Raw genomic sequence first — 12,440 nt, 5'->3', positions numbered from 1 at the left:
GGGAGGTTGTGGAATCTCCATCTCTGGAGATATTTAAGAGTAGGTTAGATAAATGTCTATCAGGGATGGTCTAGACAGTATTTGGTCCTGTCATGAGGGCAGGGGACTGGACTCGATGACCTCTCGAGGTCCCTTCCAGTCCTAGAGTCTATGAATCTATGAATCATTGTTAACACACTCCAAGGGCCAGATAAGCAGGTCCAAACCAGTTTTTCAGAGACAAAGACTCATTGGTATCCCAGCCAGGTGTTAAAGAGCATTCATCGGCTTAAGCAGCGATTCTTCAGCACCGGAAAGGTGTAAACAAGAAATTTACATTTAATCTCAGAGACTCTCTATATCTCACATAACAGGACTCTGTTTGTCTGCACCCCAGTGGGGGGTAATCCTCAAAGAGGAGAGAGGGTATAAGAATGAGAGACAATGGCCTCCACTTCACCTCTCCTCCTTCCATGTCTCTGCTCATGACATCTATGACGCTCAAATAACTGAAATAAGGAGGAAGTGGTCCCAGGCTGAAAGGAGATGCAGACTGTGAAATCTATAACAGTGTATGATGAGACAAAACCTTTGCTTCTAAATTCACTTAGCTTGCTAAATTAGATATTAGTTTGTGTATTACTCTTTTATTTACTTTAGTAACCAATCCTGACTTTTAAGCATTATCACTTGTAATCACTTAAAATCTATCTTTTTGTAGTTAAACTTATCTTATTGTTTTATCTTAACCACTAAATTTGGATTAGAGTGTGTGAGAAATTCCATCTGTGATACCAAGGCTGGTGCAGATATCATTTTCCTTTGCTGAAATTTACAAACTTACCATGAGTTTGTATTGTTCAGGGGGGTACTATGCAGTACAAGATGCACATTTCTGGTGTCAAGACTGGGGCTAAAAACATGTGGGAGTCATCCTGTATGTAATTCATGAGTGACTGGTCAGAGTGTTTGTGTTTAGCTGTGGTGAATTTACATGCTAAAGGCTATAAGCAGGCCAGTAATGGATGTTCTGACAGCAAAGCAATGTAAAAGACACCTTAGGCTAGATAAATAAGGGCACATAGTTGTTCAATAGTCCAGATTGTACCCTGGGGAATGTCACAATGCTATCCAAATTACTCTGGCTTGCGGTGCTCTTCACAGCCTTTGTGAAGCCAGAAGTGTGCCATTCCCCCTGAATGGACCTATGACAGCGAGGGGAGGCTGACCTGGTACCCTCAGCCAGAAAATGCAGCTACCACTGCAGGAGCTGGTTGTACTCAGGCAGCAGAAGTAAGGGATGCTTTGTGTGCTCACATTATGGACTTGCATGGCCCAATGGAAGAGGGGGAATAGTACTTGTATGAATGTGTTTTTCTGAGGGGGAACAATTGGCTTATTGGAAGGGCAGTGCATGGGAGAGGGACAGTCTTGATGTCATGCATTATAAGTCACAAGGACATGAGGAAGATGAGTAAAAATGAAATTGTATGTGGTTTGAGGATTCATCATCACAGTGAATGCCACAAGCCTGTGAGTTTTAATCCCAGCTCTACCACTAACTTCTGTGAAGTGTTGAGCAAATCACTTAGCCTCTCTGTGACTCAGTTTCTCTCTCTCTTAAATAAGGATATTCATACTTTCCTATCTGTAGAGCAGGGTTCTACAATTTAATTAGTGTTTAGACAGCATTTTAAATGGGTAAGGCAGTAAAAACTTCTTACTGCCTACTGCACATGAGTGCTAGGAGAATAAATTCATGACATTTGTAAGGCACTCTGATAGTATGGCAATAGGGGCCATATAACAAATGTGATTAGTGCATATTAGGAACTAAAAGCCTGTAAAGTTCTATTTTAAGAAACAGTTTAATTTTCAAGTTATGTAAGCACAAAAAAGCAAAAATAATTGAAAATAAGACTTTATAATTGCAAATTTGACCGATTCTTAACTATATCATCACTAGGTATGGAACTATAATTAAATGAGGTATTGCATGGGGCTATAATTAAATGAAGTACAGCTAACTGGAACTGATGGTCTGGAGCCAAAATTGATTAAGAAATCTGAAAGAAAACAGGACAGGCTCTATAATAAAATCCTAAATCTTTGAATTAGAGCTGGTAAACTCCTGCAAAACTGCAAATAAGCAATTTTTACTCTACCATGACAGAAGGTTTATTAGTTTGTTTTGTCATGCATGCATGGTACGACAAATCCTTTAAAAATGTTAGCCTGTATCATTAGATTCCAATGCCAAAAAAACAGTCAGTTCTCTAATATTACACCAAGACAACTGGTATATGCATTTAATTTTTGGCCACCTCCCCCCAATTAAAAACTTGACCTTTGGCTCTCCTAGTTTGAGACTTCTTGTGTCAGGAAGAGTTGAAGTGCAAGGTTCACTTTAAGAAATGCTGATTACAGCTAGTTGAGACAAATTTACAAAACACTTAAGTGATCTAGCAGTTTTATACAGTGCAGAAGGTCTCTAAAATCCGGTCACCAAATCTACAACAGCAGGGTTAGAAAGTACGAAAATCTTGTTATAATCTGTCATTTTGGAATTTCTAATGATATTGTAAAATGGTACTATAAAAATGAAATGATGCACCTAAATGTAACATGCAGCTTCTCACTGAAGAAATATTAATGTCAGCAGTATGAAAAGCAAGATTGCCAGTGCTTGAGAATGAATCTCAAGCTCGCTGATTTCAGGCTTCTTTTCACGTACTCAAGATTGATGCAAGAAATTTAAAACTTCCTGATTTTTTTTCAGCTCTCTCCTGCCTTTTAGTTTGCTGGCAGCAATGTGGAATTTGCAATAATTCTGTTATCTGAATTGCTTCAGAGAGCGGGACTACTGTAATTGCACTCTGCAGCCAGCACATAAAAGCAAAGCAGAGCATCAGAGGCGAGCAATACAAGAACACAGGCATGAAGAGAGAGAAGAAAAGAAAAGGGAGACAACATAGAATAGGGTGTAGAAAAGGGGGATGACAAACAGTACAATGCCTGAAAACTATGAACATCATGAGCAACAGTAAATAACAATAGTCATATAGCTCCTCCCTGAAGCACTCTCATGGGTATATTATGTTTTTTATTGCTGTAAGGTACCATTACCTTTTTAAAACACATACATATACAACAAATGAAGTCCAATTTAAAAAGAAAGAGAATGGATTTGGAAGGAAGGTAATAAATAGAAGGCCAAGAGTGGTCATTCTAAAAATACATCAGTCTCTAAGGTGCCACAAGGACTCCTCATTGTTTTTATTAAAAGCACTGTAACAATTACAATTTAGAATCAGGAAGGGATGAAATGAGAAATATTTCGCAGGGGAGCAAGTTTCACACTCAAGACTATTGCAACAAAAGTGCAGTCGCCTGTAGACTTCAAATATGATGGTGTGATCTTTAAATGGCAAGTGAGGTGCGACTGCAGTTACATGTCAGGACAAGGTTCAAGCACCAGGCCTATAATGCAGTCAGGCCTAGTCCATGAGAAGCAGACAAATTTAAAAAAAGCCACATAGCAGTATCATAAGAACACTGCAGTTAACGGTGCTACTGAATTGGGAATAAGCAAAAAAGATGGAGAAGCCCAAGTGACAGCCCTACAAAGAAGGAATTAAAATAATCAAGCCCAATGTTCGCAAGGGCATTTATTACTGTTGTTAGGTTATCATAGAGACAATGTGGGTAAAGTAATAACTTTTATTTGACCAACTTCTGCTGATAAGAGGGACAAGCTTCCGTGTTTACACAGAGCTCTTCACCAGGACACTTTGGTTATTGTGACATAAATATGCAACCTGCACAAATTCTGAACTTAAAGAAAGAAGCATTTCTGTATTGTATCAAATGCATGGCTTTACACAGAAAGCGCACAATCAACAGTGATGCCAACATTCTAAACTCAGTCACTTCCTCTCAAGGAATTCCCTCAACAAGTGAGGACACAAAAGAACAAGCGTTTCAACAAAACAGCAAGCCTGGTATTCCCAGTCTAAGGAGGAGAAGCATCCAGCTGGTAATATCAATTATTTTTCCAGGGCAGAAACTAAAGCTACAGGGTCCCTGGGTCAAAAGACATCCAGTTTTGTATGATTAGCAAAACAAGCATATTCTAACCCCTTGTCCAGGGATCATCTCATCAACAACATGAGTACCTGGAGTAAAACCATTTTTCAATATGGCTATTCTGTGGGCACTCTCCTCAACCCGCTAAAGAAACGTCTACACTACACACTCAGCCCAGCTCTGTGGTACCTGGGCTTGGGGACTTGGTGTTTCCAAGCCCATGTTTGAGCATCCACACTGGGTTTACAATTGCTGGACCTGGGGGTTTCACAGTTGTGCTAATGCATCCATATTGCACTACACAGACCTTTGGGTCTGTGGCCTGACCTGTGTCCACCCTGCAGAATGACAAGGCTTAGACATGAGTCATAACAGGAGTGGGGCTCTGATCCACCCCCCTAGCAGGGTCTTAGGACCTGGGGCCTGAATGCTTGCTGGCACGAGTCAGACTGATTTGTGTGTGGACGGAAGAGGGGTTGGGTCTCAAACCTGAATCAAAGTCTATGCTTAGTGTACTACATACATACTTTAAATAAACTCAAGGAATTATTCTTCCAGGAAATCCTGTGCTTTGACTGATCTGAACAATATCAGTGTTAACACAAGATCAGAGAACTCAGTCATGAAATTCCCTATTAAATATAATGTGGCCCACACACCAGCGGAACCATAAACTTTTGTCTTGCATCATAGCCATAGGAGAAGATAAGAGATGGCCAGATGTTCAAATTACCTACTGCAGATACTGGTTTATCTCATGCATTTCCACAGTTACACTGCACCTTCCTTCATTCACCATGAGGTAGGTGAAGCATTCAATATCTTCCCGGAACCAGCCATGCCAAACTGGACCTCTGCATCATGAGCCAACCAGACTTCAGTGATCCACACCAACGTCTGGATAACATTCTACACAACAAGAACAGGAGTACTTGTGGCACCTTTGAAGAAGTGAGCTGTAGCTCACGAAAGCTCATGCTGAAATAAATTTTTTAGTCTCTAAGGTGCCACAAGTACTCCTGTTCTTTTTGTGGATACAGATTAACATGGCTGCCACTCTGAAACCTGTCATTCTACACAACGATCAAGAAGTAAAGGGGAAGTTATTCAAAACAGACCTAACATTATCCATTCAAAAACTCATGCAGGAAGAGCCTATGATACCTGTTTCACTCTAGCCACATGAATTCTTCACAATGTGAGTCAAAGTTATTTGCTAAAGAAACCTAAAACCAGGAAACTTTTGCCATTGTTGAGACTCACCTGCTAACTCCCTCACCCACACCATTTTCCCCATCTACCCCAACACTAAAAACACATCAAAAACCAAAGATGACTTTGCCATAGACTCACAATATAGAAATTAAAACAAAAAGTTATTCATAAACTCAATCAAACATAAAGATTCTCCAGAAACATAACCATTTGGGGGGAAGAGGGAGAAAGGAACAAACAGGTAATGGGAAATAAAATGCATTTGCTGACCTCAGCTCCCTGCTCCCTGCCACAAATCAGGGTACTCTGAAGGAATAGCCTTTTTCTTTGCTCTCCTGAGTTAACTATGGAGCTCCTGGGCATACAAGTAGAAACTAAAATACACAAGATGATATTTGGGAACAATCTCCTTATACTTAAAAAAAAGAGGGGTCTGCAAGGGGGAGACTTAACATTAAAAAGCAGAAGTAATATAGATCACTCATTTTTTAGCCATATTAATGCTCAGAGAGGAGACTGAAAGGGTAAAAACTCAAGCTTTTGATACCAATTCCATGATTTTACTTAGCAACTATCCTGATTTTTGCACTCTTGAAAAAGAGCAATATTCAGTGAGCCTACAGCATACACCAATGTAGCAAAGTTATAGACTCACCTACTAATTCCCATCAACATTTCAAATTAGCTGTTCATAATTAGAAAGGTCAAATATATTATCTAATCAGTATCAGCTGAGCAGTTCTCTTGCTTCAGCTCATAAATGTTAACTTGAGTACTCAACAGAATTCTACGTTCAGCAAAAAAAAAAAAAGACATTGAATAGCACGAAGTATTTGCTTCATACAATATTGCTATGCTTTGTTTTCAATTAAAGATGTTAAACTGCAACTAAAATTCAAACATTTGAAAGTTATATTGAAATACTTCTGTTTTGTAGGAGATTAGTAACATTTGAAAGTGGATAAATTAACTCAACATATTACTATTTCTTTTGAGTTCGGCCCCTTGCTGGCCATTTCTGGGGGTTGCCTGAGGTAAGTGCCGCCTGGCTGAAGTCTGCACCCTGAACCCTTTCCTGCAGCCCAGCTCCGTCCCAGCCCTGAACCCCCCTCAGCATCCAAACTCCCTCCCAGAGCCTGCACCTCCTCTTGCACCCTATCCCCTTGCCCAGCTCTGAGCCCCCCCCCGCACTATGAACCCCTTGGCCCCAGCCCAGAGCCCCCTCCTGCACTCTAAACCCCTCATCCCCGGCCCCTCACAGAGTTTGCACCCCCAGCTGGAGTCCTCATTTCCTCCCACATCCCAACCCCCTGCCCCAGCCTGGTGAAAGTGAGTGAGGGTGGGAGAGAGTAAATGATGGAAGGAGGGAGGATGGAATGAGCAGGGGGCGGGGCCTTGGAGAAGGGGGGGGTCAGGGCAGGGTCTCAGGGAATGGGCAGGGCAGGGGTTGGGACAAGGGTGTTCAGTTTTGTTCGATTAGAAAGTTGGTAACCCTATTTCTACTTAAGGGGAAGATTAGGTCTTCACCACCTCTAAAGTCTTACACTGGATAAAAACTGACGACGACAAACTGTGGGCCAGATCACATGGATCATGGAAGCACAGGCACAAAAATGCAAGCGGTTACTGAAGTAAACCAGCAACTAGACTCACATCCAGATAATTAAGAGCCTGAATTCCCTTTTGCCCACACAGCTGTCTGTGCAACCAAAGTACATAAGTGTGTAAAAGCAGCCATTATAAGTGATGACTTCCCCTCTGTCCCACCTCTGGCCCTGCCCCTGCCTGCCCTTGTCCCACCCCCATCCCAACCCTTCCCCAAAGTCCCCGCCTGACCCTGCCTTTTCTCACTCCATCCCCACCCCCTTCCCACCCCCATTCCACCCTCTTTTCCCAAGTCCCCGCCTCTGCCCTGCCTCTTCTCCGCCTCCTCCCCTGAGGGTGCCTCCCGCTCTCTCCCAGAAAGTTCTTAGTGCCGCCACTGGGAAGGAGGGGGAGGAGCAGGGATGCGGCACGCTGGGCAGGAGAGAAGGGGAGGGGGAACTTGGCTGCTGGTGGGTGCAGAGCACCTGCTAATTTTTCCCCGTGGGTGCTCCATGGCACCCATGCAATTATGCATACACTTCTTCATATGTAAGAAGGCTTCTATCTCTGGAAAAATTGGTTCTCAAAATCTAGAGCTGGTCACAGAAAATGGCACTAAGGCCATGTCTTTTACTGAACTCTTCAAATCTTGATTTAAATCAAGTTACAGAGAATCCACCATCTACTTTAGTTCAAACCAGCAAGTGAACTATGCCCCAGGCTGCAAAGGAAAACAAAACAAAAACCCCAGGGCCTCTGCCAATCTTACCTTGGGGGGCGGGGGGAATTCCTTCCTGACCCCATATATGGAGATCAGTTAGACTCTGAACATTTGAGACCCACCAGCCAGATGCCTGGGAAAGAATTTTCTGTAGTAACTAAGAGCCTTTCCCATCTAATGTCCCATCTACCATTTAATGAAATCTTTAGATTTACTGCACTTGGACTCACTGTCAGCTTGGTCTTAAAAAATAATGTAAGAATTCCTCTAGTTAAGTAAAAGTACAAATACATTGTTTCTGATAATGCAAGCAACAAAACCAAGGAGAATTTTATAATGTCACATTTGGAGACCAATGCTGATCAAAAATCTGTATGTCTCCCAGCAAAATCTTTATTTTTATCTTTTCAATAAGCTTCACATATAACAAAATGCCAAATAAATCTGTCTGATTGTGTTAGATTTCACAAACACCATATTATGTAAATTTACATAAAGTATCAATACTAGCCACATAAAAGAATTGTAAGATAAAATTTACCCCAAAGCTTTAGCGGCAAATGTTGTATTAAAAAAAATTAAGATTAATGACATTTCTCTCTCTCCTTGATTTCTTTGTTGTACTTTCCCTGCTTTTATATTCTTGTATCAGTGTTCCCTGTAAGTAGGTTTCCAACAAACTAATTTTTTTGTAATGTTAAATCATTTTTTAGGTTTTCCATTTATTTTCTTTCACCTGTTCTCTCTCAGATTCTCGCTTCTGATTCTGTCTCGCTTTTCATATTATTTTTCTCTTTCCTGTCTACATCTTCTATCAGTATGGTTTATTATACATTTTAGATATCTTTTGTTTCCTTCTTCTCATCTCTTCATTAGTTGAAATTCTACTAAAAATCGTCCTCTCCCTTTTCACATTTTCTCTCCTTACCACATCCACTTCTTAGGTAACCTCTGCTAAGTTTCAAAAGGCCTTCACTTGGCCGAAACATGCTCTCCTGTTCCCATAACAGGGCTGAGATCATCCCAAAGAATCTCTTCTCCCAAATTGACAGGGTCAGAAAAACACTGAAGAGCGTCTGCCAACTTCATGAAGTATTATGGAGACCAATACTACCTTAGTACTTCTCTGTGCTTCACAGCTGTTTAAGCTTTTCTGATCCATTTGTAGAAAGCAACAGAATATTACTACATCTCTTAGCTAAGAGTAATGAATATTTCTAAGCGCTTCATGCTGAGCCTTAACATTAACTTATCTTTATGTCATCTCTGTTAGGTAAGTATCATCCCCATTTTACAAATGAGAAACTTGAGGCACAGAATGGTTAAGTTACCTTCCTAAAGTGAAACAGGAATAAAATCCAGGGATGAAAACCTGCCCCCACTGAAGTCAGTGAGAGTTTTGATACTGAGTTCAATGAGGCCAAGATATCACCCAAGCTCTCCTGACTTTCTGTCCTGTGCATTGAACCACAAGTAAATCCTTCCTTCGAACTAAGAGGCAGGAATGTCTGGCAGCTGCAGCCTGTGCTGCATTGGGAACCACTACTATGTCTGGTTCCTGCAGAATAAAAAGTTTAGAGCGAAGAACAGCTAACAAGTCACTCTTCTCCTGAGCCAAAATTCCTAGGTAATCTGTGGTTGCAAAGAGTTATTAGTTACTACAAGAAGTCTTACAGATACTGTGAACAGCTCAGAGCCAAGTATCTTATATGAAGGAAATTTGTTTTTTATTTAGTTAACCAGCATATGGGAACTTAAGTGAAGAGAAAAAGGAGACATAGCTATATAATACATTTGCTGATTGTTAAATGCATCCAATAGTCATTTTTGGAAAAAAAAGTGTATAGGTCACTTTGGAGTTTTGAATTCCACTATCAGCCTTGTTTTTGAGGAATTTATAATTTTGTCATTTTAATTTTCTTGATGCTGAAATTTTCCATTCAGTGCCCCACTCCAGAAAAATTTTTATTTGTTCCTCCCCACCAAACATTTCATTTAAATTGGTTTGGCCAATTCTTTGTAGGGTTGTCAACTTTCTATTTTCTGAAAACAGGGTACTACAGCAGGAGTGCCAGAACCTTCCCCTGCCCCACCTCTTCCCCCACGAGGCCCTGCCACCTGCTTCACCTCTTCTCTTGAGGCTCTGCCCCTTCTCCATCTCTACGCCCAGCCCCCACCTCCTGCTTGCTTCTCTCCCCCGCCATACTTCCTCATCACTCGATCCTCTCCACCTCCCTCCCCCATCTGGGCTCCCTCTGCTCTAGGGCTGGGCTTGGAGCTGCAGTCCCTGACTTGGAGCCCGCCTGCCCATGAGATGCAGGTAGGAGGTGGCCCTGTCTGAGCATACCTGCAGTAACTGGACTTTCGGTGTCCCTACACCTGACTGGACACTGTACAGGTCCCTTTCGACTGGACTTTCTGGTTGAAAACCGGACACCGGGCAACCTTTGTTCTTTGTTTTATGCTTACACACACACACACACACACCCTACCCAACAAGCAAAATGAAATTTTAGAGGCACCTAAGGCATGTTTTGACAAAATGCAGTAACTGATTTTTCAAGATACACAGTAGCTCATACAGTATATCAGAGGGCAGGATCAAGCGCTTATTCATTAGTTTTGATTAGTGACACTGGGTATTTTGGAGAGAGAAATTAATTGGCAGAGTTATTTAAAGTTTCAAAAAAAGATAATGCATTTAAAGTAACTACTTTTCATGTATGGGTTCCTACATGATAATATCTTATGCTGTATTGTGCAAAAACTAAAATAGCACACATTATCCTGACATACTGTTTCAGCTCTAAAATTATATGCATTCTGTTAGGGCCTGACCTTGCATCATTGATGTCTAAGAGCAGAATTAGGTCCTTTATGCAGAATATTCTTATAAGGCAAAATTCATCAACTCAGAGTTAATGTCATTATTATACTATACTTATATCTTGCTGTGCATAGAGTGAAGTACAGATGGTAGGTTACATGATACATTGTTCTCATATCTCTTCAAATAACTAGATAAGTTATGAAGTAAGTGGCAGCTTGAACTCTGTGCTTGGGAAAAATGAAGTGCTCATTAAATTGTACCAACATGAATAAAGACATAAAAACTGTAACTAATAAGGCAATTCTGTTCTCTGACAAACATGTGAATGTCTGCACTATGCATAACTGGTCAAGCTAATTACAGTGGTTTACTTTTGTCTGCTAGTTTGTAACTGATATTAGGTTTTTGAACTTTGGGTACATTCATGTTCAGATTGCAATTACTTCACTGACCTTATCCAAAAAGAACAGTATTGCTTTTTGCTGGTTCTCTTCATCTGTATTTAGTTTATGTCTCCCAATGGAAGCAATCAGCTGTGTCTCTTGTTCTAGGAGTGCACAGAGGGCTGCTTTTCTTTCTGCTCCAGCGAAAGTGCTGTTAATGCGCTCAATCTCCTCCTGCCTCCATACTATATTCATTAAAAAAAAAATATGGATTTTAAAACTTCTAAAAGTTTACCAGCTGGACATTTTTGCTTTCACATTCTGTCAATGTGTATTTATTTTTCAATGTTTAATGCCAAACTTTCAGTTTCCTAACAAATGACTTGTACATTTTAAAGTTAGTTATGCACATTTTTATGCAAATTAAACAGCATAGAGATGGATCAAATTATGATATAGATATGCTATGTACATTCATCTCCCCAGAGTTGCCACCTTGTACTCCACAATCTAAAATTTTATTAAGAAAAGATCCCTAGGCCTTACATTTGTGAAGAAAATCTTCAAAACATGAATCAGGTGTAACTGAAAAAAACGAATTCTCCCTGAGTTTGCAGAGAGCCTGAAACAATAGTTCTGAAAAGTGTGAACAATTCCGGTTCATTTCAATGAGGTATTAATGCAGATGTCCAATGAAAGTTTAAAAACCTATATTAACCATTTCATTGCTGATCAAAGCATATAAGAAATCAAAAACTGTATATTATGAACATCTGCCAAAGTTACCAGAAGTGATATCTCATTTTGGCATCATTAGTGTTGCTGCTTAGAGTCCTACAATTTCTGTCCAATCAAGAAGTCAAGCCCAAGGAACCTAGGGACATCAAATACCCACTGAGGTGGAGTCAAGCCCAGACAATCCAGCAGAGTCCATGCATTTATTTTAATCCTTTTGAGAGGAAGCCACACCCAAGGAGTCCGCCAATGGAGCTCAGCTGAGGACTCATGATCCTGTTTTGAACATTTACAGAATATACTGTACAGTGGGCAGAGTTCCATTTGTGGGCAAACCTAGGTAAAATACCAATACTTCCTCCTTCTTCTCTCCTCCCCCCAATAGTTTGATCCCTGAACATAGATATTGTGCACCAAAATCATGAGATAAAACAATGACAGCATGTAAATCATATTGCACAGCTGAGAATCTGGCCTTCTGACTCATAGAACCACATTATCAAGAAAACAAACAGTAGAAACCCAGGCAGCAAAATGTTAGAGCAACTGCAGCACTTGAATATACAAGCGAGGCAACTGTCATAACTTGTTTAAACAACTATTACATATATATCTATATATAGATATAGATCATAGGAATATTGGGCTGGATGGGACCTTGAGAGGGCATCTAGTCCAGCTCTTTGCACTGAGGCAGGACCAAGTGAGGTTAGATCAACCCTGACAGCTGTTTGTCCAACCTGGTCTTAAAATCCTCCAATGGTGGGAATTCCTCAATCTCCCTTGGAAGCCTATTCCAATGCTTAATTATCCTTATAATTACAAAGTATTTCCTAACAGCTAACCTAAATCTTCCCTGATGCAGATTAAGCCCATTACTTCTTGTCCCACACCCAGGGGACAAGGA

At 40.7% G+C, this 12,440-nt stretch overlaps 1 protein-coding gene across 2 annotated transcripts in view; it reads right to left on the bottom strand.

The window, feature by feature from the left end:
* Window positions 1-12,440, bottom strand: part of IQUB (IQ motif and ubiquitin domain containing) — a 49,619-nt gene that overhangs the window by 22,805 nt on the left and 14,374 nt on the right. For both annotated transcript variants that reach the window (XM_032768817.2, XM_032768818.2), the window contains one exon: window positions 10,868-11,043. In XM_032768817.2, the coding sequence (XP_032624708.1) occupies window positions 10,868-11,043 (176 nt within the window). The remainder of the gene's footprint in view (window positions 1-10,867; window positions 11,044-12,440) is intronic.

The sequence above is a fragment of the Chelonoidis abingdonii genome, chromosome 1 (genome assembly GCF_003597395.2).
Source record: "Chelonoidis abingdonii isolate Lonesome George chromosome 1, CheloAbing_2.0, whole genome shotgun sequence".
Lineage (NCBI taxonomy): Eukaryota > Metazoa > Chordata > Testudines > Testudinidae > Chelonoidis > Chelonoidis abingdonii.
This window is presented reverse-complemented; position numbering and strand designations above follow the sequence as displayed.